Source organism: Salmo salar, chromosome ssa18 (assembly GCF_905237065.1).
Source record: "Salmo salar chromosome ssa18, Ssal_v3.1, whole genome shotgun sequence".
Classification (NCBI taxonomy): Eukaryota; Metazoa; Chordata; class Actinopteri; order Salmoniformes; family Salmonidae; genus Salmo; species Salmo salar.
In genome coordinates, this window is record NC_059459.1 from 27,257,715 (window position 1) to 27,283,643 (window position 25,929).

General features: G+C 43.4%; 1 protein-coding gene across 3 annotated transcripts in view; it reads right to left on the bottom strand.

The window, feature by feature from the left end:
- LOC106577160 (sodium/calcium exchanger 1) overlaps nt 1-25,929 on the bottom strand; it is a 205,246-nt gene that overhangs the window by 22,793 nt on the left and 156,524 nt on the right. For all 3 annotated transcript variants that reach the window (XM_014154971.2, XM_045700982.1, XM_014154970.2), the window contains exons 4-5: nt 8,843-8,991; nt 7,359-7,458 (exon numbers count right to left, since the gene is read on the bottom strand). In XM_014154971.2, coding sequence (XP_014010446.1) covers nt 7,359-7,458; nt 8,843-8,991 — 249 coding nt within the window. The remainder of the gene's footprint in view (nt 1-7,358; nt 7,459-8,842; nt 8,992-25,929) is intronic.

Consider the following 25,929-nt stretch of genomic DNA (forward strand, 5'->3'; position numbering starts at 1 on the left):
ACCTGAGCAGCTTCTACCCCCATAAGACTACTAAATAGTTAACCAAATAGCTACCAGGACTATCTGCATTGACCCTCCTTTGCACTATCTCTTTTGATTTATCACATATGCTGCTACTGTTTGCTATCTATCCTGTTGCCTAGTCACTTTACCCCTACCCATATGTACATATCTACCTCAATTACCTCGTACCCCTGCACATCAACTCGGTACTGGTACCCCGTGTATATAGCCAAGTTATCATTACTCATTGTCTCATTTATTCCTTGTGTTATTATCTTTATATTATTTTTCTCTCTGCATTGTTGGGAAGGGCCCGTAAGTATGCATTTCACTGTTAGTCTACAACTGTTGTTTACAAAGCATGTGACAAATACAATTTGAACAAACGGCAGAGGAACTAAAAAACAGAACAGTCAGAGAGGAACTACAGAAGGAAGATGGTCATTTTAGGGAGCTATTGAGTGTGCTGAAAGGAGTCTGCTGAAGAGAGCATGGCTGCCAGATGAGGGTCCTTACTGAGATTGTGTTACTTGTGTAGTGGTCCGAGGAGACTCGTAAATACAGCCCATCTCCCTAGACGGCTACAGAAGATCCTGCTGAAAAAGGAGCATTAGGATGATAAAGAAGACCCTCATCCAGTTGACAAGGTAGAGGAGAGAGAAGCTTTACATAATTAATGTCAGGGTTTATCAGGGAACCCAAGCTGTGGCCTCAAAATAGCCTGGCCTGGGAACAACTGGGACAGGAAGTGACTCACTCTTACTTCCTGTATGTATCCTTTGTGTCCTACTTTAAAGAGTTCCCCTCATCACCATCAGTCATTAAGTTAAACATAGGAGGTGGAAATAATCACTACACACGTGGAGCTGAGAGAGGTGAGAAAGAGAGAGAGAGAGAGAGAGACAGAGAGAGAGAGAGAGAGAGAGACAGAGAGAGAGAGAGAGAGACAGAGAGAGAGAGAGAGAGAGAGAGAGAGAGAGAGAGAGAGAGAGACAGAGAGAGAGACAGAGAGAGAGAGAGAGAGAGAGAGAGAGAGAGAGAGAGAGAGACAGAGAGAGAGAGAGAGAGAGAGAGACATTAGGGCTTGTATGATCTCTGACAACTCTGATAGCAAATATTACACCTTATAATAGCAGTATGCCATTTCACTTCCCAGCATGCTCTGTCTCTTACAGAGCAGTGCCGCATTGGTCTGTTCCCAGGTCAGCCCACCTGGGTGTAAACATCACACTATTGCTATGCCCCGTCGCTAATGGAGACCGTGTCATCGCTTCTATCCACAATGCAGCAGTCAGGTGGGCTGACAAGTAGCGTAACTAAATTTGAATTAACATAGACCTCTCCTCTCCAGGATGTCAATCAAAAGTGAGTGTGTGAAATCTCATTAGCCAATGGGTGTGTGTGTGTTACACATTGGTGGTGATTTACTGCCACCCAACCTGAAGTGCTTTGTTTGTTTGAGACTTAGTACATAGTAGTGTACATATTACATGCATCCCATTCCATCACTGTCAAAGGAACTGACCACTGGACACAGCCAAGCTGGCTTTTCAATATAGTCGACACCACACCTCACCTCACCTCATCGTTCAGTTTAAACACAGCTGCATTTCTATGGAGCTCAGGAGAGTTATGTGTCACAGAATGCTTAGCAAAAAGCCTATAACAGAACACCATTCCGAGGTAAGCTACTGGCGGCAAGGCTATCTCCCTGGCACAGCTCTGTAGAGGGAAGGCTCTGGGCTGTTTTAAAGCAAACGGCAGGATAATCAAAGAGAGAGAGCGAGTGTGAAAGAGAGAGAGCAATAGAGAGTGAGTGAGAGAGAGAGAGAGAGAGAGAGAGAGAGAGAGTGAGAGAGAGAGAGAGAGAGAGAGAGAGAGAGAGTGAGTGAGAGAGAGAGAGAGAGAGAGAGAGAGAGAGAGAGAGAGAGAGATGGGGATAGTACAGCATAAGGAAGAAAATAGAGAAAAATGCATGGTGGTTTCTTCAAAACTCCAACTTTGCAGTCTTGTCACACACACATCAAACATCCACTTAATGCACCAGTAAATAGGCTGTCCCTATCTCCTACAGGGAACACAACACAGCTTATCTGATGAGAATTGTCCATTAGCCACGGCCACCTTAAACCCCTGCATGCACACACCCTGCATGCTGACATGTCTAAAGGCTTTTAAGGGATAGTTAAGTTGGTTAGCTTCATTTTTTCATTATTTCAGGGTCAACAAGTCATTTGGAATGCTGTTGAAATCCCTCGACCATTTTGTGATGGGTAAGACAGGCGATATCCTGGGGTATACGTACAGTGCAGTGTGTCCCAGGTAATCTCACACACAAGCGTTAATATTATGATATGTATCAAAATATTAACCCTTGTGTGTGAGATTACCTGGGACACACTGCACTGTACGTATACCCCAGGTATATCGCTTTTGTACCAGGTATATCGTGTGTGAGATTACCTGGGACACACTGCACTGTACGTATACCCCAGGTATATCGCTTTTGCAATAGAGTATAGATTTCTGATTCTGACTAACATATTCCCTGATATAGTTAGAAGGTATACTTTGGAATAATTATCTTGAATTGAGTTGCTGTTGTAGCTAATAGTCTGATTCTCTTGAATTTCCTCGCAGGAGGATAAAAACACATTGTATTCTTTTAACTATACTGTAGGCTAGGTGAGATCAGAGCTCTGTTTCTCCTGGTCAGTAAGGACTAAAGGTTATTCTGTGTGGTTAAACTCCAGACCAACAGCATCCAAGATTCGTTTGACCCAGGCTGCCATCTGTCTCTCTCAGCAGGTAGCTGTGCTGTGAGTCACGGCCACTGGACCATCTAGGTCTGACCCCTGCCAATTAGACTGACCCCTCAACAAAGGTCAGATCAGGTCAGGCAGTGCCCTCTGTATCGACTGTAGTACTGATTTTGTGGGTGTAGGTAGTCTGGCATACTGGGAGGAGGTAGGGAGTGAATAATGAACACTCCTGTGCTGATCACACCTGGTACACACACAGCATACACTACAGGACACATACACACTCACACAAATTACACACATACACACTCACACACATCTACATGAATACACATCACAGATGCCAACACACACTGTGATGCATAGACAGAAGCAAAACCATGAATAGGGAAAGAGAGAGAGAAAGAGAGAGAGAAAGAGAAAGAAAGCAGAAGAGAGAGTGAGCCTCTAGCCAATGTCCAGGGTGTCTGCAGGAGATGGCAGGTTGTTGGTGACAGTGAGAGGTCATTGAGGAGGTGTTAATTGTTATGGACTGTCTCTTTCCGCCAGGCCCCATCGGGAGAGGAAGAGGCATCCACGAACCCAGCGGAGGTGACATTAAACTGGGCACAGATCACACCATAGCCCCTGACACCGGACCGGAGCACCACATTTATATTCAACTTTAAAATCCAATTAAAGACTTCACCGTCCCGGATGTTAAATAATCAAGTTTAGCCAGAGGAAGCAAAGGTTAGAGAAGAGAGAGGGAGAGGGAAGGAGGGAGATTAGAGAGCAAGGGAGCGAGAGAGAAGAGAGAGGGAGAGGGAAGGAGGGAGATTAAAGAGCAAGGGAGCGAGAGAGAAGAGAGAGGGAGAGGGAAGGAGAGAGATTAGAGAGCAAAGGAGCGAGAGAGAAGAGAGAGGGAGAGGGAAGGAGGGAGATTAGAGAGCAAGGGAGCGAGAGAGAAGAGAGAGGGAGAGGGAGGAGGGAGATTAAAGAGCAAGGGAGCGAGAGAGAAGAGAGAGGGAGAGGGAAGGAGGGAGATTAAAGAGCAAGGGAGCGAGAGAGAAGAGAGAGGGAGAGGGAAGGAGGGAGATTAAAGAGCAAGGGAGCGAGAGAGAAGAGAGAGGGAGAGGGAAGGAGGGAGATTAGAGAGCAAGGGAGCGAGAGAGAAGAGAGGGGGAGAGGGAAGGAGGGAGATTAGAGAGCAAGGGAGCGAGAGAGAAGAGAGGGGGAATGAGGGAGATTAGAGAGTCATAGGCTAACTAACCAAGCCGTAGGCTAACTGAGCCTGTTGACCAGTTAGCTGAGGTAAGGAAATACGAATGAGACAGTCTCTGCAGTTAATGGGATGAATCCTGGAGGATCACCCATCACACATGTGCAATACCCACAGACACAGACAAATACTGTAACCAATCTCTCTCTCAATAAGAAAATTGTCTTCTATCCTCCGAAGCTTCCTGTCGTCCGTTTCCCCTCTCCCCTCTATCCCTTCCTCCCTTCTTTCCCTATTTCCCTGGCTACTGAAGGCACATCTGTGTATCTCTGCCAACTCCTCACCGTTGACTTCATCAATGAATCTCTACTACTGCTGCTTGGTGTTGATAGAGGGTAGGTCATCAAGGTCATTGTCAGTAATAAGTAATAAGATTCTGACTGGCTGTGAAAGGCACATACTCTATGCTGCTGTGTCATTCATGCTTACTGAGGTCTGGGGAGGTTCTCTGCAGTCAGTCACAGTCTCTGTGTTCTCACTCAGCAGTCTCTCTTCCCTTTAGTGGTGATGACCAAATAAATGAATCATATAACACTGTATTAGCTCAGTGGTGGGGCTGTCACTCACAGGTCACAGAGAGGACACACACACAATGATTCCAGATGGCACGGCTGCCCCACAGGTTTAAAGAAGCCACCAACTCACGACAGGTAGAAATGTCACATCCAATCTCCGTCTACGCCCTGCGTAAAGTCACGGTGTGGAGCCAATCATTTCTCTTTAACTAATTTGTGAGGAGGCCAACGCTGCTAAGCTACCTGACACACTCTTCCTCTTGTCTGGCAGCATAATAAATGCTGATAGTATTTTAACCACATGAAATATGCATCCAAGCCAAACTGAAACCTTTTCCGAAACATGTTGGGTCATTTTCAGAATTTTCTATTTCCTTGTAACCGGTCAAACTGATGTAATTTGGACATTTTGCACAGAAAATCTTTCCCATTTCTTTAGAGTTATTGCATTTTCTCCCGGTCCCTAAACGTCTTTGCTCAGCGAAAGAAGCAGAGATGGCAGGGAAAACGCTACAGATGTCAACTCGATTTAAGCATTCCTTCAATCGGTTTATGACATTATTCTGGTGATCAAGGGTTTATTTAGTCTTCTAGGGAAACATATAAGGACAGAAGAGAAGCTGCTTGTATCTAATTGTAGATAAGTTGACTAACAAATAACCTATCAAAATGTCAACAATTATAAGCAGAAACATATCTTAATCAGGCAAATCTAATCCTGCAAACTCTGTCAAAAAATCTTTCTGCTGTTTCTGACTATAGCTTACAGCACATTTTCTGTATTAGCGGGTTAGGGTCGGGTGTGGGCCTCAGACTTACCCTTTATCACATATAGCCCCGCGGTTGTGGATGGGTTATTTGCAATTGCCGGCGGTTGAGGGTGAACCTAACAGCTGCTCAGCGCACCAGTAGTGAGGTAGACGTTGGGTTAACAGCTCTGTTAAATGTGCCTGTTCTCTTAACTGTGGATCACAGACTCAACTAGAAAAGAGAGAGAATGTGCTGTGCTATATGAAATATAGATCTATAATTCTAGCAAAATGTCTTCTGTACTGAGTGCTGTGGGTGGTGGATGTTAAATGCTAGGTGTCTACTATTAGCACTAAATCTCATGCAAAAATGCAAGAACTATTGAATGCTAGGGCTCGTGATGTCAAATGTTTCAAAAGGCAAAGGTGCTAAATGTCCTGAGTGGCTGAAAGATATGGCGAGAGTGTGGAAGTGGGGACAGCATCTTGATAGTCGGACTCAGATAAACCGTATTACTTCCTCTGTTTCCCAACCCTATGAAGGTTCCTATCTGTCTGTGTGGTATTTCCATTTCAATCAAACCCTATGAAGGTTCCTATCTGTCTGTGTGGTGTTTCCACTTCAATCAAACCCTATGAAGGTTCCTATCTGTCTGTGTGGTGTTTCCACTTCAATCAAACCCTATGAAGGTTCCTATCTGTCTGTGTGGTGTTTCCACTTCAATCAAACCCTATGAAGGTTCCTATCTGTCTGTGTGGTGTTTCCACTTCAATCAAACCCTATGAAGGTTCCTATCTGTCTGTGTGGTGTTTCCACTTCAATCAAACCCTATGAAGGTTCCTATCTGTCTGTGTGGTGTTTCCACTTCAATCAAACCCTATGAAGGTTCCTATCTGTCTGTGTGGTGTTTCCACTTCAATCAAACCCTATGAAGGTTCCTATCTGTCTGTGTGGTGTTTCCACTTCAATCAAACCCTATGAAGGTTCCTATCTGTCTGTGTGGTGTTTCCACTTCAATCAAACCCTATGAAGGTTCCTATCTGTCTGTGTGGTGTTTCCACTTCAATCAAACCCTATGAAGGTTCCTATCTGTCTGTGTGGTGTTTCCACTTCAATCAAACCCTATGAAGGTTCCTATCTGTCTGTGTGGTGTTTCCACTTCAATCAAACCCTATGAAGGTTCCTATCTGTCTGTGTGGTGTTTCCACTTCAATCAAACCCTACGAAGGTTCCTATCTGTCTAAGATAAGGTTATGCTGCTGTATGTGTCTCTCTCGCTTGGAAATTCTGGGCAAGCTCTCACCATCTTCCATCATAACTGTTACAAGCTACCCCACTGTCAAAACGTCAACACCAAGCCTAATCCCAAGAGTGGAGACGGGGCCTTTCTTTAATTAAGCCAGAGAGGGAAACCAAGATTGGGCGGCACAGCAGCTAAGTAGAGCACAACCACACACAGAGTGATACATATTCTGTCACACACACACACACACACACACACACACACACACACACACACACACACACACACACACACACACACACACACACACACACACACACACACACACACACACACACACAGAGATACAGAAAATACACACACATAACACACTAACCCCTAAACCAAAATCCTCTCATCACTTGAATCAATCCCAGTGTACCTCAGTGACCACCCTATTAGACTGAGCGTATAGTCACACACTCACACAGTTTTCTAGGCTAGTTGCCATGTCCTCTTCAGAAATCACACTCATCACACACAGACAATGACAAGCACACAAAGGACTATAAGGTAACAACGCTATGCTCTGACAAGCTCGCGTCTCTAATCAACAGAGTCCTTGGCGTGGGACTGCAGTGCTCCAGATATCCACCAGGTGGTGTTTACAGAGAACGTCCTTCTTCTGAGGAGATGCTGCAGTATGACAGAAGCCACTGATCGACGGAGAGTCAGAAATGTCACACCCAATCACCACAACACACTCTCACACACACACAACACACACATTCCTGGACAGATGTGCTCACACACCGGCGGTCAGGTGGTCAAAGCATTCAACTCACCGGCACTGACAGTGATGGCCTCGATGAACTGGTCTCTCCAGCTGTTAGTCCCCACCAGCAGGGCCAGGTTTGTCTTCTTAATCAGCTTGTCCACAGTGTTCTGCACAGGGAACACCATCCACATGGCGTTAAAGAGGTGCACACTGTAGAAGTGCATAGAGGGAGCAAGGCTGTCTAGTCTACATATAGGACACATTATCATGACTGTTTCTGTCCTTAAAACATATTTACTGCTCTGTAAGAATCAGGTATTAAGAATAAACAACGAGAGTGAAGTCTGTGTAGAGAGCTTGAGGCCATGGCATGTAACAGCTACAGTAGCCAAGAGCCAGTCCTCAGGAGCTATGTGATGATGTCATAGGCCAAGGGGAAATAGATGGGAGGTTCAGTCCCTTACTGGGCCTGTAGCTGTATCCCTCTCTTTGATAAAGGTTGGTTCCCAGAGGACAGCAGCAGGCGTTCCTAGAGCACGCTCAGGAAATCAAGCCTCAAGTTCGCATAGATCCAGAAGGACACCCCACCTCGTCCTCCATCCATCCCTTCCGAGGAATCTATTAGCTAGCTCCTGGGATGACAGCTGGATAGCACCCCTCTCCTCCTTCCCTCCATCCCTCCATCCCAATCTCTCTTCCCTCACCATTAGAAGGAAAATCCAAAACGTATTTTCTTTAAAAGGAAACTTAAATGGTAATTGAGTTGACTGAAGCTTTGTAATGTAAATGGTGGGATGTCTGTGCACAGGTTTTTGCAGAAATGGACTAGTACACTATTCTCTCCCAGCTCTGCTACGGTCTCTAAGATAATGTATTAATGTTTAGAGAAATAGAAAGACACTTTCCTGACTATCCTGAATTCACCTACTGTCGAAACCCTAGCTAGGTGTGTTGGTTTGAGGAGGGAGAGAGGGATCCTATACAGTCTGAAAATCACCTATTTCCTCTGCCCTATCTGGCAGCCCCACATGATCAGATTCTGGGTCTTGCTTGATGTTAATCTTAGAACAGAAAAGTTGCAGACTACCGTCTGAAAGTGTAAACTCTTTCAACATGGCCACTTGCTATGACTCTCTAAGGTTAGAGGCAATTCAACTATTCTGCCCCCCCAGCATAGAAAGTACTGCAGCCAGGTATGGGATCCATAGGCCCCCCTCCCTCCCCCAGCCTCCTACCCAACCTCACAGTGAGAGCCACTCCAGTAAGAACAGCACACGATCCGTCAAGTGCTCACAAGCACCCACCTATCAGTCGATGACTGTCTGAAGAGAGTGTGGGAGAGAGAGGGAGCAAGGAGCATGCACATTTGCGTGCACACACACACACACACACACACACACACACACATCTTAATATTCATGACAATCACATCTCTGTTTGTCTGAAGAGTGTGTGTGGGTGAAAGAGGGGCATGTGCGCGTACACACACACACACACACACACACACACACACACACACAAACACAAACGCACAAACACACGAGCACACACCTTAAACTCGTAGGATTCCTCAATGATGATTTCAAGTTTGACGTGGTCCCCCAGCGTGGGTCGGCCCATATCAGCGATGCGTTGGTCCTCATCATCCACTTCTGTCAGTGGCGTCTCCTCTTCCACCTCCTTCACAGCCACCTCTGTAGCTGTGAGACAGAAGAACAACTTTGTAATTGAAACCCCTAACAACTGACATGTTGTGTGGTAATATTGTGGAAGCCACAGACATGAAAGTGGTTCATTATGGAGTAAAAGATGCTTACTTGCTTTTTTTTGCACATATATTTGTTTACGTAACCTTTGTTTAGACAGGTAAGTTATGGAGAGCAAAATTATCTTTGATATCAAGACTAAATTGTAATTTCACCAAGAATAACATGATTCCAACCATTACAGTTCCTATCCCCCAGAATAATACTAGATCATTGAACAGGTGACAGTGAAATCTGTTTAGCTCCGATTCTCCACTCCCCCCCTCCCTCTCCATCGCCGACCACCTCCACGCCATATCGATCACTAAGAGAGATGGCCGGGGAGTGCTTCCACGTTCCCAACAAGGGAAATGGGATTACTCTGGGAATGGGCCATGCCGTCTCTCTCTGATAGACAGGCTCATTCTGCTGGGTCGGAGTGGCGATGGGAGGAGGGTATGAGGGAGGGAGGGGAGAGGAAAAGGTTTATAATGATTGCTGAGGTGATGAGTGAGCAGGGAGGGATAACAGCAGCACATTGTTTATAACTCCAAATCTAAAGTGTGTAAAAATATTCAAATATGTGAATGATTTGAAAGAACTCATCAATTCATAAACATTGAGGTCAGGGTAAAGTACGTGTTTTTCATAGGTGAAAGTAAAAAATAAATAGTCTTATAATATTTGAATTATTGGAGGATACATATCATTTCAACAAACACAAAAATTATGTTTGTTGAAAAAAGGAAAGGGAGAGGTGTATTTCAAACCTATTTCTGAGTTGCTAGGTCAAGCAATATGGTGACTAGCATCTTAATAAACATTGTGGGGGGGATGATTGTCACATGGAATGTGGGGTTGGATGTCACTAACAACTCTACTGTAAGCATATTGTCCCAGGAACATTGCCACTGCCACTATACAATACATTCCAAGCTCCTTTGTGTTGTTGCTATAGAGACCTTCCTTCACAGTAAACAAAAACACCTTTGGCCGACATATCAAAATGTGTTGGGAATATGTAGTGAGAGTGCTTGCACATGGGGAAGACATCGCCGAGACATCAGAATAGAATGTTGATGCCTGGTTGACATATAAATGATGTCATTTAAAATGGAGGTTTCTAAATACATCTGTGAAAAGTCTTTAAAAATTTGCAATTAGCAAAATTAGCAATATACACAGATTTGTTTCTGTCACACACCCACACATGCGTGTGCAAACACAAGCATAATACAAACACATTTACTCGAAATGTCATACAGTTGAAGTCGGAAGTTTACATACACCTTAGCCAAATACATTTAAACTCAGGTTTTCACAATTCCTGACATTTAATCCTAGTAAAAATTCCCTGTCTTAGGTCAGTTAGGATCACCACTTTATTTTAAGAATGTGAAATGTCAGAATAATAGTAGAGAGAATTATTTATTTCAGCTTTTATTTCTTTCATCACATTCCCAGTGGGTCAGAAGTTTACATACACTCAATTAGTATTTGGTAGCATTGCCTTTAAATTGTTTAACTTGGGTCAAACGTTTCGGGTAGCCTTCCACAAGCTTCCCACAATAAGTTGGGTGAATTTTGGCCCATTCCTCCAGACAGAGCTGGTATAACTGAGTCAGGTTAGTAGGCTTCCTTGCTTGCACACACTTTTTCAGTTCTGTCCACAAATGTTCTACAAGATTGAGATCAGTGCTTTGTGATGGCCACTCCAATACCTTGACTTTGTTGTCCTTAAGCCATTTGGCCACAACTTTGAAAGTATGCTTGGGATCATTGTCCATTTGGAAAACCCATTTGTGACAATGCTTTAACTTCCTGACTGATGTCTTGAGATGTTGCTTCAATATATCCACATTATTTTCCTTCCTCATGAAGCCATCTATTTTGTGAAGTGCACCAGTCCCTCCTGCAGCAAAGCACCCCCACAACATGAAGCTTCCATCACCGTGCTTCATGGTTGATGGTGTTCTTCGGCTTGCAAGCTTCCCCCTTTTTCCTCCAAACACAACAATGGTCATTATGGCCAAACAATTCTATTTTTGTTTCATCAGACCAGAGGACATTTCTCCAAAATGTATGATCTTTGTCCCCATGTGCAGTTGCAAACTGTAGTCTGGCTTTTTTATGGCGGTTTTGGAGCAGTGGCTTCTTCCTTGCTGAGCGGCCTTTCAGGTTATGTCGATATATGACTCGTTTTACTGTGGATATAGATACTTTTGTATCTGTTTCTTACAGCATCTTCACAAGGTCCTTTGCTGTTGTTCTGCGATTGATTTGCACTTTTTGCACCAAAGTACGTTCATCTCAAGGATACAGAACGCGTCTCCTTCCTGAGCGGTATGACGGCTGCGTGGTCCCATGGTGTTTATACTTGCATACTATTGTTTGTACAGATGAACGTGGTACCTTCAGGCGTTTGGAAATTCCTCCCAAGGATGAACCAGACTTGTGGAGGTCTACAATTGTTTTTCTGAGGTCTTTGCTTATTTCTTTTCCCATGAGGTCAAGCAAAGAGGCACTGAGTTTGAAGGTAGGCCTTGAAATACATCCACAGTGTCACGTCCTGACCAGTAAAAGGGGTTATTTGTTATTGGAGTTTGGTCAGGAAGTGGCAGGGGTGTGTTTGTTTAGTGTGTTTTGGGGTTTTTGGTTTATGTTCTATGTTTTCTATCGCTATGTGGGTTTTCTAGTTTGTCTATTTCTATGTTAGTTTTGGGACCGATCTCCAATTAGAAGCAGCTGGTTGTCGTTGCTTCTAATTGGATGCCATATTTAAGTGGGTTTATTTTCTCTTGTGTTTGTGGGTGGTTGTTCCATGTATAGTCAGAGTACCGTACAGGACTGGTTTTCGTTGTTCTTTTGGTCAGTGTTCATTTCTTTAATAAATCAAGAAGATGTTTCACATACCTGCTGCAGTTTGGTCCGATCATTACGACGCTTATGAGACACACGTACACCCCCAACTGACTTAAATGATGTCAATTTGTAGAGTGGTTGAAAAATGAGTTTTAATGACGCCAACCTAAGTGTATGTAAACTTCCGACTTCAACTGTATGTTGTTCTGAAGGCATACAATGCTGAATTTTGTCAGGAATATTGCTAGATCAAAGAATGGCTACTTCTAAGAAACGAGTATTGTAAGATATACTGGTGCTGAGAAATTCACACAAGAGTAAAACGTGTGACAACCAACTTCAGTTTCCACTACGGAGACAGACAACTGATCCAGACAAGCTCCACACACCGAAGGTAAATAACACATACATTACATGACCAAAAGTATGTGGTCACCTGCTTCCAAAATCATGGGCATTAATATGGAGTTGTTCCCCCTTTTGCTGTCATAACAGCCTCCACTCTTCTGGGAAGGCTTTCCACTAGATGTTGGAACATTGCTGCGGGGACTTGCTTCCATTCAACCACAAGATCATTAGTGAGGTCGGGCACTGATGTTGGGAGATTATGCCTTGCTCGCAGTCGGCGTTCCAATTCATCCCAAATGTATTCGATGGGGTTGAGGTCAGGGCTCTTTGCAGGCCAGTCAAGTTCTTCCACACCGATCTTGACAAACTATTTCTGTATGGACCTCGCTTTTTGCACGGGGGCATTGTCATGCTGAAACAGGAAAGGGCCTTCCTCAAACTGTTACCACAAAGTTGGAAGCCCAGAATCATCTGTCAAACCCAGATTTGTCCGTCGGACTCCCAGATGGTGAAGCGTGATTCATCACTCCAAAGAACACGTTTCCACTGCTCCAGAGTCTAATGGTGGTGAGCTTTACATCACTCCAGCCGACGCTTAGCATTGCGCATTGGGCTCCCGAGTGGCACAGCGGTCTAAGGCACTCTATCTCAATGCTTGAGGTGTCACTAGACACCCTGGTCCGAATCCAGGCTGTATCACAACCAGCCATGATTGGGAGTCCCATAGGGCGGCGCACAATTGGCCCAGCGTCGTCCGGGTTTGGCCGGTGTAGACCGTCATTGTAAATAGGAATTTGTTCTTAACTGACTTGCCTAGTTAAATAAAGGTTAAATAAAAAATTCTAAATAATTAGGCATGTTTCAATAAGCTCCCGACAAACACTTCTTGTGCTGACATTGCTTCCAGAGCCAGTTTGGAACTTGGTAGTGAGTGTTGCAACCGAGGACAGATGATTTTTAAGCTCCAGTTTTAAGCTCCAGTTTAAGCTCCAGTTCTGTGAGCTTGTGTGGCCTATCATTTCACGGCTGAAAAAAGGTGGCATCCCATGACGGTGCCACGTTGTAAGTCAGTAAGGCCATTCTATTGCCAATGTTTGTCTATGGAGATTGCATGGCGGTGTGCTCAATTTTATACACCTGTCAGAAACGAGTCGTGGCCGAAATAGCCAAATCCACTAATTTGAAGGGGTGTCCACATTGTGTTGTATATGTAGTGTAGAAACAATACGGCTATGCGGTCTTCCCAGCATACACCTTTGACCACTATTTGAGGAAGACTTGGGTGCTTGGCTTGAAAAACCAACAACATATTGCAGCATTCTTCAGCTACTGCTGTCGGTAGCTATTTATGATGTGCAGTCATTATGGCTGTGAGGGAAACTAGTTCTTATCATTATTAGTGAAGGGTTGAGTCAATCTACGGGTTGCCTTCATTTAAAAAGAGAACTCTTCCCCCTGGTAAATGCGCATGCAGGGACTGTAGCTAATGTACATGACTGGACCGCTGACCAGCGGTCTGATAGAGTTTAGACCCATAGTCATCAGTAAAGATGGAGGAGGAACACATTATCAAGAGTGAAGTGCCACTTGGGGAACAATGCCATTTCTCCGGTGGTGCCCCCTCTCCCTCTGTCTTTCCATCTCTCTCTCCCGCTCTCCTGTCTGTAAGGTAGACGCCATAATGGGACATTGCATCCCATTATGGTGTATGTAAGAGCATGAGTGCAAGTGAGACATATACAACAGTGCGATCGCTATACATCTCCATGCAACAGCGGGATAGAATGAAGAAGTGGATAGAATCTAATTTCTTATGATTATCATTCAAATTAACCCATTTATAAAATATTGATTACTATGTATAGCTTTGTAAGACTATAAATGACCAACCACCCAGCTTCGGAGTAGTTAGAAGGTCTATTTCCCTGCTTTTGAGAGGAGCTGGCTAGTAGTTCCTAAAGACTTCCAGCAATTGCGCTAAGCTAACGATATGCTACCTTCATCTTCCTTCACCCAGCGACATGGCATCCATGAGTTCGTCTGACTTTGGGTAAGTAGGAAAAAATGTAATTGCCTAAATCCCGAAGTATCCCTTTAAAAAGGGCCCTTCAAATCCACAGGAATGCATTTGGGTGTAACTGAAACAAATATGACAATTAATAACAAGACTAAAACAAACCAAAAAGCCATGTTGGGTGAGTGTACAGTACAGCCATTATTAAGCTATACAGTCAGTCCAGACCTTATAGTGTCCCTCCAATGTTACATCATTATGACTTGATTTCATCAGATCTTGTCAAGTGTGGTTAAATAATGACATGCTAAAGGCCTGTTTGCTGAGGTATTTTCCACTGTGTTATTATCATGAGGGTGTGTTTTTTTGTGGAGGGATATCAAGCTAGGTTTGGCCCATTAGGTTTGTCAGAGGTGTAGTTGGTGGAGGGATTCTTACTGGAGTCCAGGTCATTATCTACAACATTACTGTACCAACCTGAGTGCCTGTGCAGCTGGGTGAGCAATGTAATACAATAACGCTATGCTGCTGCGATCGGCTGTTCACAGTGTATAGATAAAACATAAAAAGGTGTTTTATTGTCACTGAAAATGGATAGGTGAAATGTATTGTTTTACAGGGTCAGCCACAGTAATACACCACCCCTGGAGCATATTAGGGTTAAGTGCCTTGCTCAAGGGCACATCGAGAGATTTTTCACCTTGTCGACTCGGGTAGTCAAACCAGCAACCTTTCGGTTACTGGCCCAACGTGCTAACTGCTAGGCTACCTGCCGCCCTCTAAGAGTGGAGGGAGGGGAGAGTTAGGACACAAAACCTCCACCACAAGCTTACAAGAATCAAGATCAAACAGCATTTTCTGTGGACGTTTTTCAGAGCCAACAAGCCATTGTTGTATTCATGTACAGTGTTCTACAGCATTCTACATGCGCTCAGTGAGGCTGGAAGGATGTTCTGTCACTATATTATAAAACGTGTCAAGTTGTGAGAGGAAGATGTCATGTCATACCATGACCTAGTTTTCACCCCTCTGAACACATAAACCCATGATGATGTCACTGTAAGCTGACATGACTTTGTAGTGAGAAGCTATAGGACTACTGTGACTTGTGAGTCCTATTAAACCGTGTGAATTCAAATCCAAAATGATGATGATAAAACAGTGAATGTCTTGGAGACTGGGTATGACTACATCTGCTATTATCTAATACGAACCACACAGGGTTCTATTGGCTCTACGGCCTCTTTCTCACTCCCTCTTTCCATCTCTCTCTCTCTTTCTCTCTTTCCATCTCTCTCTCTCCCTCTTTCCATCTCTCTTTCTCTCTTTTCCATCTCTCTCACTCTCTCTCTCTTTCCATCTCTCTCACTCTTTCTCTCTCTTTCCATCTCTCTCTCTCTCACACTCTATGGGTCGTGTGGTGGTAATGTAGAACCGCCACTGTCACACAGCCTGGTGCAGTGATCTGATTTGGTGTGAGGGGAACCATTCAGAAGACCATTTTCAGTTCGCCGCAGAGCAGTGCATTGTGGATAAGCGGCAGCTCCAACGCCATTCGTTCCCCTCCGTCGCCCCACCATTCAAACCCAGTCACACTGGCGCAACAAGAGGAGGGTGGAGGTAAAGGGGCCAAATCAAGATCAGAGACTGTGGAGGATATTTGAGCTGTTTGTCCATTACTCAGGGTGCTTTAGTATGGCTCAGTGACTAACCATGTTTGTACTGTATATACTTGCCTTGACTATGTACCACATGAACAATTACATTCTTAATTTTACAGCGACAACCTGGATAAATAAATATGATTTCAAAATGTCTTAACTGGTGCAGCTCAACATAGCCTACTACTGACTGACAGGGCTGACAATGCTACAAAACGGTTCAAATCACGCCAGCTGAACAGCATGTAAGCCTCACCTACCATGAGAGGCTGCTGTTAACTGTGTCTAACGAGTGACTTGATGAACTCAATTAAAGGAGAGGTGAGTCTCAGGTGTAATTACTACTGCCTCAGTAACCTTGTTATCCATCCCCCTTCCTCAGAGTGGTGGCTACCGCACCGTACCACTGCAGAATACATCTGACTGACCCTGGCAGAATGTTCTGGGGAGGGATAGAGGAACGATGTGTATTCTATATCACTGTCGCTCTCAGTCATCCATAGGACATCCCAGGAGAGATGTTTGGTTATGCCTCGTGTGTCTTTCTCTCTCTGCCTGTTTTTCATTGGTCCTCCTCCTATCTTCTTTCTCTCTCTGCCTGTTTTTCATTGGTCCTCCTCCTATCTTTCTCTCTCTGCCTGCCTTTCATAGGAGGAGGACCAATCTTCTTTCTCTCTCTGCCTGCCTTTCATTGGTCCTCCTCCTCCTATCTTCTTTCTCTCTCTGCCTGTTTATCATTGGCTCTGTTGTGTAAAACTGTGTGTTCATTGTGTTTCTCTGTTGTGTAAAACTGTGTGTTCATTGTGTTTCTCTGTTGTGTAAAACTGTGTGTTCATTGTGTTTCTCTGTTGTGTAAAACTGTGTGTTCATTGTGTTTCTCTGTTGTGTAAAACTGTGTGTTCATTGTGTTTCTCTGTTGTGTAAAACTGTGTGTTCATTGTGTTTCTCTGTTGTGTAAAACTGTGTGTTCATTGTGTTTCGGTCGATGCTTCTTCAACTTCTCTAGACATGTGGAGTTCAAACATGCAGATTTGCCTTTTTGGGGAAAGCTATTCACACTCTTCTTCAGGGGGAAGAATGCAGAAGGCTTAATGGGAGCTGCCAGCTGTGGACCATCTCGAGGTTAGGTGGCCATGCTTTGATCATCTGGTTTCAGAGGAGAACAGAGAACATCTAAACAGATTGAGGAGAAGGAGGGCGTAGCTGGAGAGGGGTGTAACAAGATCTCTTACCAGTCTCCAGATGACCTAGGGTGTGTGTCTGTGAATGTCCAGAACCACCCAGTCCACAGAATACTCTGATTTGGTTCTGTATAGACTGAGCTATGTAATTCGTTTAGCTTTTTAAAATAGATATTCTCCATAAGAGTCAAACAGAGCCCACCCTGTCACCTAGAGTCAGACTGCATCCACTGATGCCTATCTGACTGCAGGGATGAGGCTCAGTGAAAACAATAGAATTCTATCCTTGTTCAGGTGACACTCACAGTTAAGAGGCTGTCTTAACATCACCTGTTCCATGTCCTGGTCTAGCTGGAGCATTTTGACATTTTGAATCTTTAAGGCTTGATAACATCTATATTATATTCAATAAACACGTGGATGTTGTAGCGTTTTTAATGATATTCATCCAGTATAGGTACTCTCCCAAACTATAGAGGACAGAATATCAAATCAAATCAAATGTATTTGTCACATACACATGGTTAGCAGGTGTTAATGCGAGTGTAGCGAAATGCTTGTGCTTCTAGTTCCGACCATGCAGTAATATCTAACAAGTAATATAACCTAACAATTCACAACAACTACCTTATACACACAAGTGTAAAGGAATGAATATGAATATGTACATAAATCAATGGTATCATGACTTTACAGTGGAGAACTGGTAGTGTTCTGTGACCTTTCAGGGAGGGTTTGCACACTTCACCTGCACTGTAGCAGAGGAAGGGTTACAGAATTTCATTCTTAATAATGGCTATTGCTGCCGAGATTAGGTGAATTTGAGAACAGTACAATAGCAATGCTATCACACTGTGATTGCCATTAATGGCTGCAGTTTTTTCAGAGTGTTTTATTTCCACAAGGGGCAATCTGCAGTTGATACATCCATTTTTAGACTTATAAATGTATGAAATGTACCCATTGATTAATTGATTCTTATAAATATAACTTATTAATACCTCGTGAGCTTAGATCAACTGTCGTACCTCATCAGAACCCAAAATATAAGTTTGTAAACAAATACTGTATAGCTTCAAAACATGGTTAAAACTATAATTTTGATATCATGGATGGTCAGTCCTTGCATCCATAGCTCTATATATGAATTTGATTACATTTCTCCAGCCCCATCCCTCAGCTTTTTACCGAAACGGGCCGGAAATAAAATGTGTTATTGTTTAAACTGCTGATTGGCCTTTTAAGCCATTTTTGAAATGTAATATATATTTTTTTTACCTTTATTTAACTAGGCAAGTCAGTTAAGAACAAATTCTTATTTTCAATGACGGCCTAGGAACAGTGTCAACCCTTCCAGACTGATATGTCCAGTATGAACAAGCGTGTGGTGTGACACTATTCCTGGAGGGCTGAGTGTCTAGCCAATTAACCATAGATATAAACATTTACCATCCCTGTCTCTGTAATGTGCCTGCTGTAATTAGTCTACCGCTCTACCCACATATTTACAAATCTCACATACACAGGGTAAATGCATATTTACATTACACAAGTCATCAACATAGTCTTAGTGTAATTAATGAACCCATATATTTGAAGTTTCATTAGCTCAGTACAGGCGACGCATACCAGAGTGTCATTGTGGCTCTTATAGATGCCAGATGTTCGCTTGTCTTTTTCTAGAGACCTGTCACTAGGAGAAGATAATTACGGCATTCATTAGCCACAAGCCCTCCAGACACTAGTTTAACACCACTACTTTAACACACACCAACTTCTATTCAGAAGGGAGACACTCACAAGGCACTTAAAAGAAATTGAGAACAGACGACAGAAAAGGAAGGGGAAAAAGAAGAAAGAGGCTTCCCACAGCTGGAGAGACGGCGGACATGCAGCTCTGAGACCCCAGTCACATGCAGCTCTGAGACCCCAGGTCAGGCTGTTGTCAGCACGGATCACTCACTCAGACAGAGAGACAGAGAGAAAAGAATACTGGGAGAGATGGTGGGGCCTGGGGTCTAGGGTCTTTGGAGGGCCCCACTGTCTGTCTGTCTGCCTGACTGCTTGACTGTCTGCCTGACTGCCTGACTGCTTGACTGTCTGACTGCCTGAGTGCCTGACTGCTTGTCTGTCTGTGTCTTAATGCCTTGCTATTGTGCGGTAAGTATTCAAGGTAAATCAGACATGTTTATGTTTGATTAAACGTAGGTTACATTTCAGGAAAAACATTGTTTCACCCAACTCCAGTTCTCTTTCTTTGGCAGAGTTTTGATTGTAAATATTTGAAGTAGTACTGTACTTAGTTCTAAATATATCACATGAAGCGCTGCCAAATTCCTGGCTATAAAATGAAACCTTATCTCCATAATGCACAAAGATTGAGAGAGCTAATTGTGAACAAACATATTGCCAGCCTTAAATCTTGTTTTGGTTTTGTTTTCCTCTCAGGCAATCAGAGTTTCACGTTAATTAGCAGCTGTTTTTGTCAGGGGGAAGCGGAGCTACTTAAGGGACTGCAGCTGTTTACCACTCCACTCGTCTTAAAACACTGTGTCTCCTCGCTCTCCCTTCACATGAGTGGAGGCTAATGATGCTAACGGAGCTAGCTGTGCTAACGGTGTTGGTGGGGCTCAGTTTAAAGAGGAGGCAGAGCAGTAATTACTGTTTGCTTGCTGGGCTCAGTCAGTCAGTCATCGCCCATTATTTCTGATCGCTCCCTCCAGAGGCCTGCTGGGGATTCATGGACTGTGTCAGTAGAGACACACACACAAACACAAGTGCAGACACACACACACACACACACACACACACACACACACACACACACACACACACACACACACACACACACACACACACACACACACACACACACACACACACACACACACACAAATGCACATACATTCACATACACTCATAGACACAGACATATCTGGAAATGTGCATGTGCACCCTGGCCCAGCTACTGCTGCTGGCCCCAATCCTGACTTGTGCTCTGATATCTGCTTCACTGATTTCTGCTCTCGTAAAAGCCTGGGTTTTCTGCTCGTTAACAGTAGAAGTTTATTACCTAAAATTGATCAATTGAAAGTGTGGGTTCACAGCTCCAATCCAGATGTGTTGGTCATTACTGAGACGTGGTTAAGGAAGAGTTTTTTGAATACTGATGTTATCCTTTCTGATTATAACATTTTTCCCCAAGACAGATCTTCCAAAAGTGGGGGAGTGGCAATCTTTACCAAGAATAACCTTCAGTGCTCGGTTTGATCTCAATCTCTTCATTCAAAGACTCAATCATGGACACTCTTACTGACAGTTGTGGCTGCTTTGTGTGATGTATTGTTGTCTCTACCTTTTTGCCCTTTCTGATGTTGTCTGTACCCAATAATGTTTGTACCATGTTTTGTGCTGCTACCATGTTGTGCTGCTGCCATGTTGTGTTGCTACCATGCTGTGTTGTCATGTGTTGCTACCATGCTGTTCTGATGTTGTGTTTATACCATACTGTGTTGTCATGTGTTGCTGCCTTGCTATGTTGTTGTCTTAGGTCTCTCTTTATGTAGTGTTGTGTCTCTCTTTATGTAGTGTTGTCTCTCTCTTTATGTAGTGTTGTCTCTCTCTTTATGTAGTGTTGTGTCTCTCTTTATGTAGTGTTGTCTCTCTCTTTATGTAGTGTTGTGTCTCTCTTTATGTAGTGTTGTGTCTCTCTTTATGTAGTGTTGTGTCTCTCTTTATGTAGTGTTGTCTCTCTCTTTAAGTAGTGTTGTGTCTCTCTTTATGTAGTGTTGTGTCTCTCTTTATGTAGTGTTGTCTCTCTCTTTATGTAGTGTTGTGTCTCTCTTTATGTAGTGTTGTCTCTCTCTTTATGTAGTGTTGTGTCTCTCTTTATGTAGTGTTGTGTCTCTCTTTATGTAGTGTTGTGTCTTTCTTTATGTAGTGTTGTGTCTCTCTTTATGTAGTGTTGTGTCTCTCTTTATGTAGTGTTGTGTCTCTCTTTATGTAGTGTTGTCTCTCTCTTTATGTAGTGTTGTGTCTCTCTTTATGTAGTGTTGTGTCTCTCTTTATGTAGTGTTGTCTCTCTCTTTATGTAGTGTTGTGTCTCTCTTTATGTAGTGTTGTGTCTCTCTTTATGTAGTGTTGTGTCTCTCTTTATGTAGTGTTGTGTCTCTCTTTATGTAGTGTTGTCTCTCTCTTTATGTAGTGTTGTGTCTCTCTTTATGTAGTGTTGTGTCTCTCTTTATGTAGTGTTGTCTCTCTCTTTATGTAGTGTTGTGTCTCTCTTTATGTAGTGTTGTGTCTCTCTTTATGTAGTGTTGTCTCTCTCTTTATGTAGTGTTGTCTCTCTCTTTATGTAGTGTTGTGTCTCTCTTTATGTAGTGTTGTGTCTCTCTTTATGTAGTGTTGTGTCTCTCTTTATGTAGTGTTGTGTCTCTCTTTATGTAGTGTTGTGTCTCTCTTTATGTAGTGTTGTGTCTCTCTTTATGTAGTGTTGTGTCTCTCTTTATGTAGTGTTGTGTCTCTCTTTATGTAGTGTTGTGTCTCTCTTTATGTAGTGTTGTCTCTCTCTTTATGTAGTGTTGTGTCTCTCTTTATGTAGTGTTGTGTCTCTCTTTATGTAGTGTTGTGTCTCTCTTTATGTAGTGTTGTGTCTCTCTTTATGTAGTGTTGTCTCTCTCTTTATGTAGTGTTGTGTCTCTCTTTATGTAGTGTTGTGTCTCTCTTTATGTAGTGTTGTGTCTCTCTTTATGTAGTGTTGTGTCTCTCTTTATGTAGTGTTGTCTCTCTCTTTATGTAGTGTTGTGTCTCTCTTTATGTAGTGTTGTGTCTCTCTTTATGTAGTGTTGTCTCTCTCTTTATGTAGTGTTGTGTCTCTCTTTATGTAGTGTTGTGTCTCTCTTTATGTAGTGTTGTGTCTCTCTTTATGTAGTGTTGTGTCTCTCTTTATGTAGTGTTGTGTCTCTCTTTATGTAGTGTTGTGTCTCTCTTTATGTAGTGTTGTGTCTCTCTTTATGTAGTGTTGTGTCTCTCTTTATGTAGTGTTGTGTCTCTCTTTATGTAGTGTTGTGTCTCTCTTTATGTAGTGTTGTGTCTCTCTTTATGTAGTGTTGTCTCTCTCTTTATGTAGTGTTGTGTCTCTCTTTATGTAGTGTTGTGTCTCTCTTTATGTAGTGTTGTGTCTCTCTTTATGTAGTGTTGTGTCTCTCTTTATGTAGTGTTGTGTCTCTCTTTATGTAGTGTTGTGTCTCTCTTTATGTAGTGTTGTGTCTCTCTTTATGTAGTGTTGTGTCTCTTTTTATGTAGTGTTGTGTCTCTCTTTATGTAGTGTTGTGTCTCTCTTTATGTAGTGTTGTCTCTCTCTTTATGTAGTGTTGTGTCTCTCTTTATGTAGTGTTGTGTCTCTCTTTATGTAGTGTTGTGTCTCTCTTTATGTAGTGTTGTGTCTCTCTTTATGTAGTGTTGTCTCTCTCTTTATGTAGTGTTGTGTCTCTCTTTATGTAGTGTTGTGTCTCTCTTTATGTAGTGTTGTGTCTCTCTTTATGTAGTGTTGTGTCTCTCTTTATGTAGTGTTGTCTCTCTCTTTATGTAGTGTTGTGTCTCTCTTTATGTAGTGTTGTGTCTCTCTTTATGTAGTGTTGTGTCTCTCTTTATGTAGTGTTGTGTCTCTCTTTATGTAGTGTTGTGTCTCTCTTTATGTAGTGTTGTGTCTCTCTTTATGTAGTGTTGTGTCTCTCTTTATGTAGTGTTGTGTCTCTCTTTATGTAGTGTTGTGTCTCTCTTTATGTAGTGTTGTCTCTCTCTTTATGTAGTGTTGTGTCTCTCTTTATGTAGTGTTGTGTCTCTCTTTATGTAGTGTTGTGTCTCTCTTTATGTAGTGTTGTGTCTCTCTTTATGTAGTGTTGTCTCTCTCTTTATGTAGTGTTGTGTCTCTTTTTATGTAGTGTTGTCTCTCTCTTTATGTAGTGTTGTGTCTCTCTTTATGTAGTGTTGTCTCTCTCTTTATGTCGTGTTGTCTCTCTCTTTATGTAGTGTTGTGTCTCTCTTTATGTAGTGTTGTGTCTCTCTTTATGTAGTGTTGTGTCTCTCTTTATGTAGTGTTGTGTCTCTCTTTATGTAGTGTTGTGTCTCTCTTTATGTAGTGTTGTCTCTCTCTTTATGTAGTGTTGTGTCTCTCTTTATGTAGTGTTGTGTCTCTCTTTATGTAGTGTTGTGTCTCTCTTTATGTAGTGTTGTGTCTCTCTTTATGTAGTGTTGTGTCTCTCTTTATGTAGTGTTGTCTCTCTCTTTATGTAGTGTTGTGTCTCTCTTTATGTAGTGTTGTGTCTCTCTTGTGGTGATGTGTGTTTTGTCCTATATTTCTTTCTTTTTTCTTTCTTTTTAATCCCAGGCCCCCGTCCACGCAGGAGGCCTTTTGCCTTTTGGTAGGCCGTCATTGTAAATAAAGATTTGTTCTTAGCTGACTTGCCTAGTTAAATAAAGGTTAAATAATAAAACATTATGATAATAAATAAAAACACACACACACACACACACACACACACACACACACACACACACACACACACACACACACACACACACACACACACACACACACACACACACACACACACACATATATCCAATGCAGCTAGGATGAGAACAGATTGTTTTTGCAGTTTTTCTCATTCCAGGGGAGCATAACTCAAGCATGCTGACTGTTATATTAGGAATTGATTTCAGCAGCCCTGAGCTGGTTCAGCGGTAGTTACAGACTCTGCTCTTGTAAATGATAACGTTATAATATAATAATTAGTCCATAGAATATGTGGCCATCACTGTGGTCTGTTACAGCCCTCCCGCCACCCCCTCCTGCCTTCGGCCCTATATCCCTCACACTGCTGCCTAGTTAACAGACTATAACAGGACATGGCTGGGAAACCAGGGTCAATAATCACCACATAGCAGAGGAGGCTGGGAAGTGGGAAGAGACATTAGAGGGTAACCTGGTGGGTTTAATCAGCAGGACAGAGGGACATTAGAGGGTAACCTGGTGGGCTTAATCAGTAGGACAGAGGGACATTAGAGGGTAACCTGGTGGGTTTAATCAGCAGGACAGAGGGACATTAGAGGGTAACCTGGTGGGTTTAATCAGCAGGACAGAGGGACATTAGAGGGTAACCTGGTGGGCTTAATCAGCAGGACAGAGGGACATTAGAGGGTAACCTGGTGGGCTTAATCAGCAGGACAGAGGGACATTAGAGGGTAACCTGGTGGGCTTAATCAGCAGGACAGAGGGACATTAGAGGGTAACCTGGTGGGCTTAATCAGCAGGACAGAGGGACATTAGAGGGTAACCTGGTGGGCTTAATCAGCAGGACAGAGGGACATTAGAGGGTAACCTGGTGGGTTTAATCAGCAGGACAGAGGGACATTAGAGGGTAACCTGGTGGGTTTAATCAGCAGGACAGAGGGACATTAGAGGGTAACCTGGTGGGCTTAATCAGCAGGACAGAGGGACATTAGAGGGTAACCTGGTGGGTTTAATCAGCAGGACAGAGGGACATTAGAGGGTAACCTGGTGGGCTTAATCAGCAGGACAGAGGGACATTAGAGGGTAACCTGGTGGGTTTAATCAGCAGGACAGAGGGACATTAGAGGGTAACCTGGTGGGTTTAATCAGCAGGACAGAGGGACATTAGAGGGTAACCTGGTGGGTTTAATCAGCAGGACAGAGGGACATTAGAGGGTAACCTGGTGGGTTTAATCAGCAGGACAGAGGGACATTAGAGGGTAACCTGGTGGGTTTAATCAGCAGGACAGAGGGACATTAGAGGGTAACCTGGTGGGTTTAATCAGCAGGACAGAGGGACATTAGAGGGTAACCTGGTGGGCTTAATCAGCAGGACAGAGGGACATTAGAGGGTAACCTGGTGGGTTTAATCAGCAGGACAGAGGGACATTAGAGGGTAACCTGGTGGGTTTAATCAGCAGGACAGAGGGACATTATAGGGTAACCTGGTGGGCTTAATCAGCAGGACAGAGGGACATTAGAGGGTAACCTGGTGGGCTTAATCAGCAGGACAGAGGGACATTAGAGGGTAACCTGGTGGGCTTAATCAGCAGGACAGAGGGACATTAGAGGGTAACCTGGTGGGCTTAATCAGCAGGACAGAGGGACATTAGAGGGTAACCTGGTGGGCTTAATCAGCAGGACAGAGGGACATTAGAGGGTAACCTGGTGGGCTTAATCAGCAGGACAGAGGGACATTAGAGGGTAACCTGGTGGGTTTAATCAGCAGGACAGAGGGACATTAGAGGGTAACCTGGTGGGCTTAATCAGTAGGACAGAGGGACATTAGAGGGTAACCTGGTGGGCTTAATCAGTAGGACAGAGGGACATTAGAGGGTAACCTGGTGGGCTTAATCAGCAGGACAGAGGGACATTAGAGGGTAACCTGGTGGGCTTAATCAGCAGGACAGAGGGACATTAGAGGGTAACCTGGTGGGCTTAATCAGCAGGACAGAGGGACATTAGAGGGTAACCTGGTGGGCTTAATCAGCAGGACAGAGGGACATTAGAGGGACCAATAGGCTTGATCATAAAACTCCCAGCAGTCACCAGCTTCTACGACGACGACACTAAAACACACAGGAAATAATTTAGCATCACTGTTTACGGCAGCGCTTTTGTGCTAACAGGTTCAATCATATTACTCCTGTTGTAAAATAAAGTATTTTAAAGCTTCACTCCAGAGAAAGCAGAGATTAAATTGCTTCCATGGAATGGTATTTTCTCAAGGATCTGGCATCGTTAGACTGATCGAGACTTTGATCTTCTGTTATG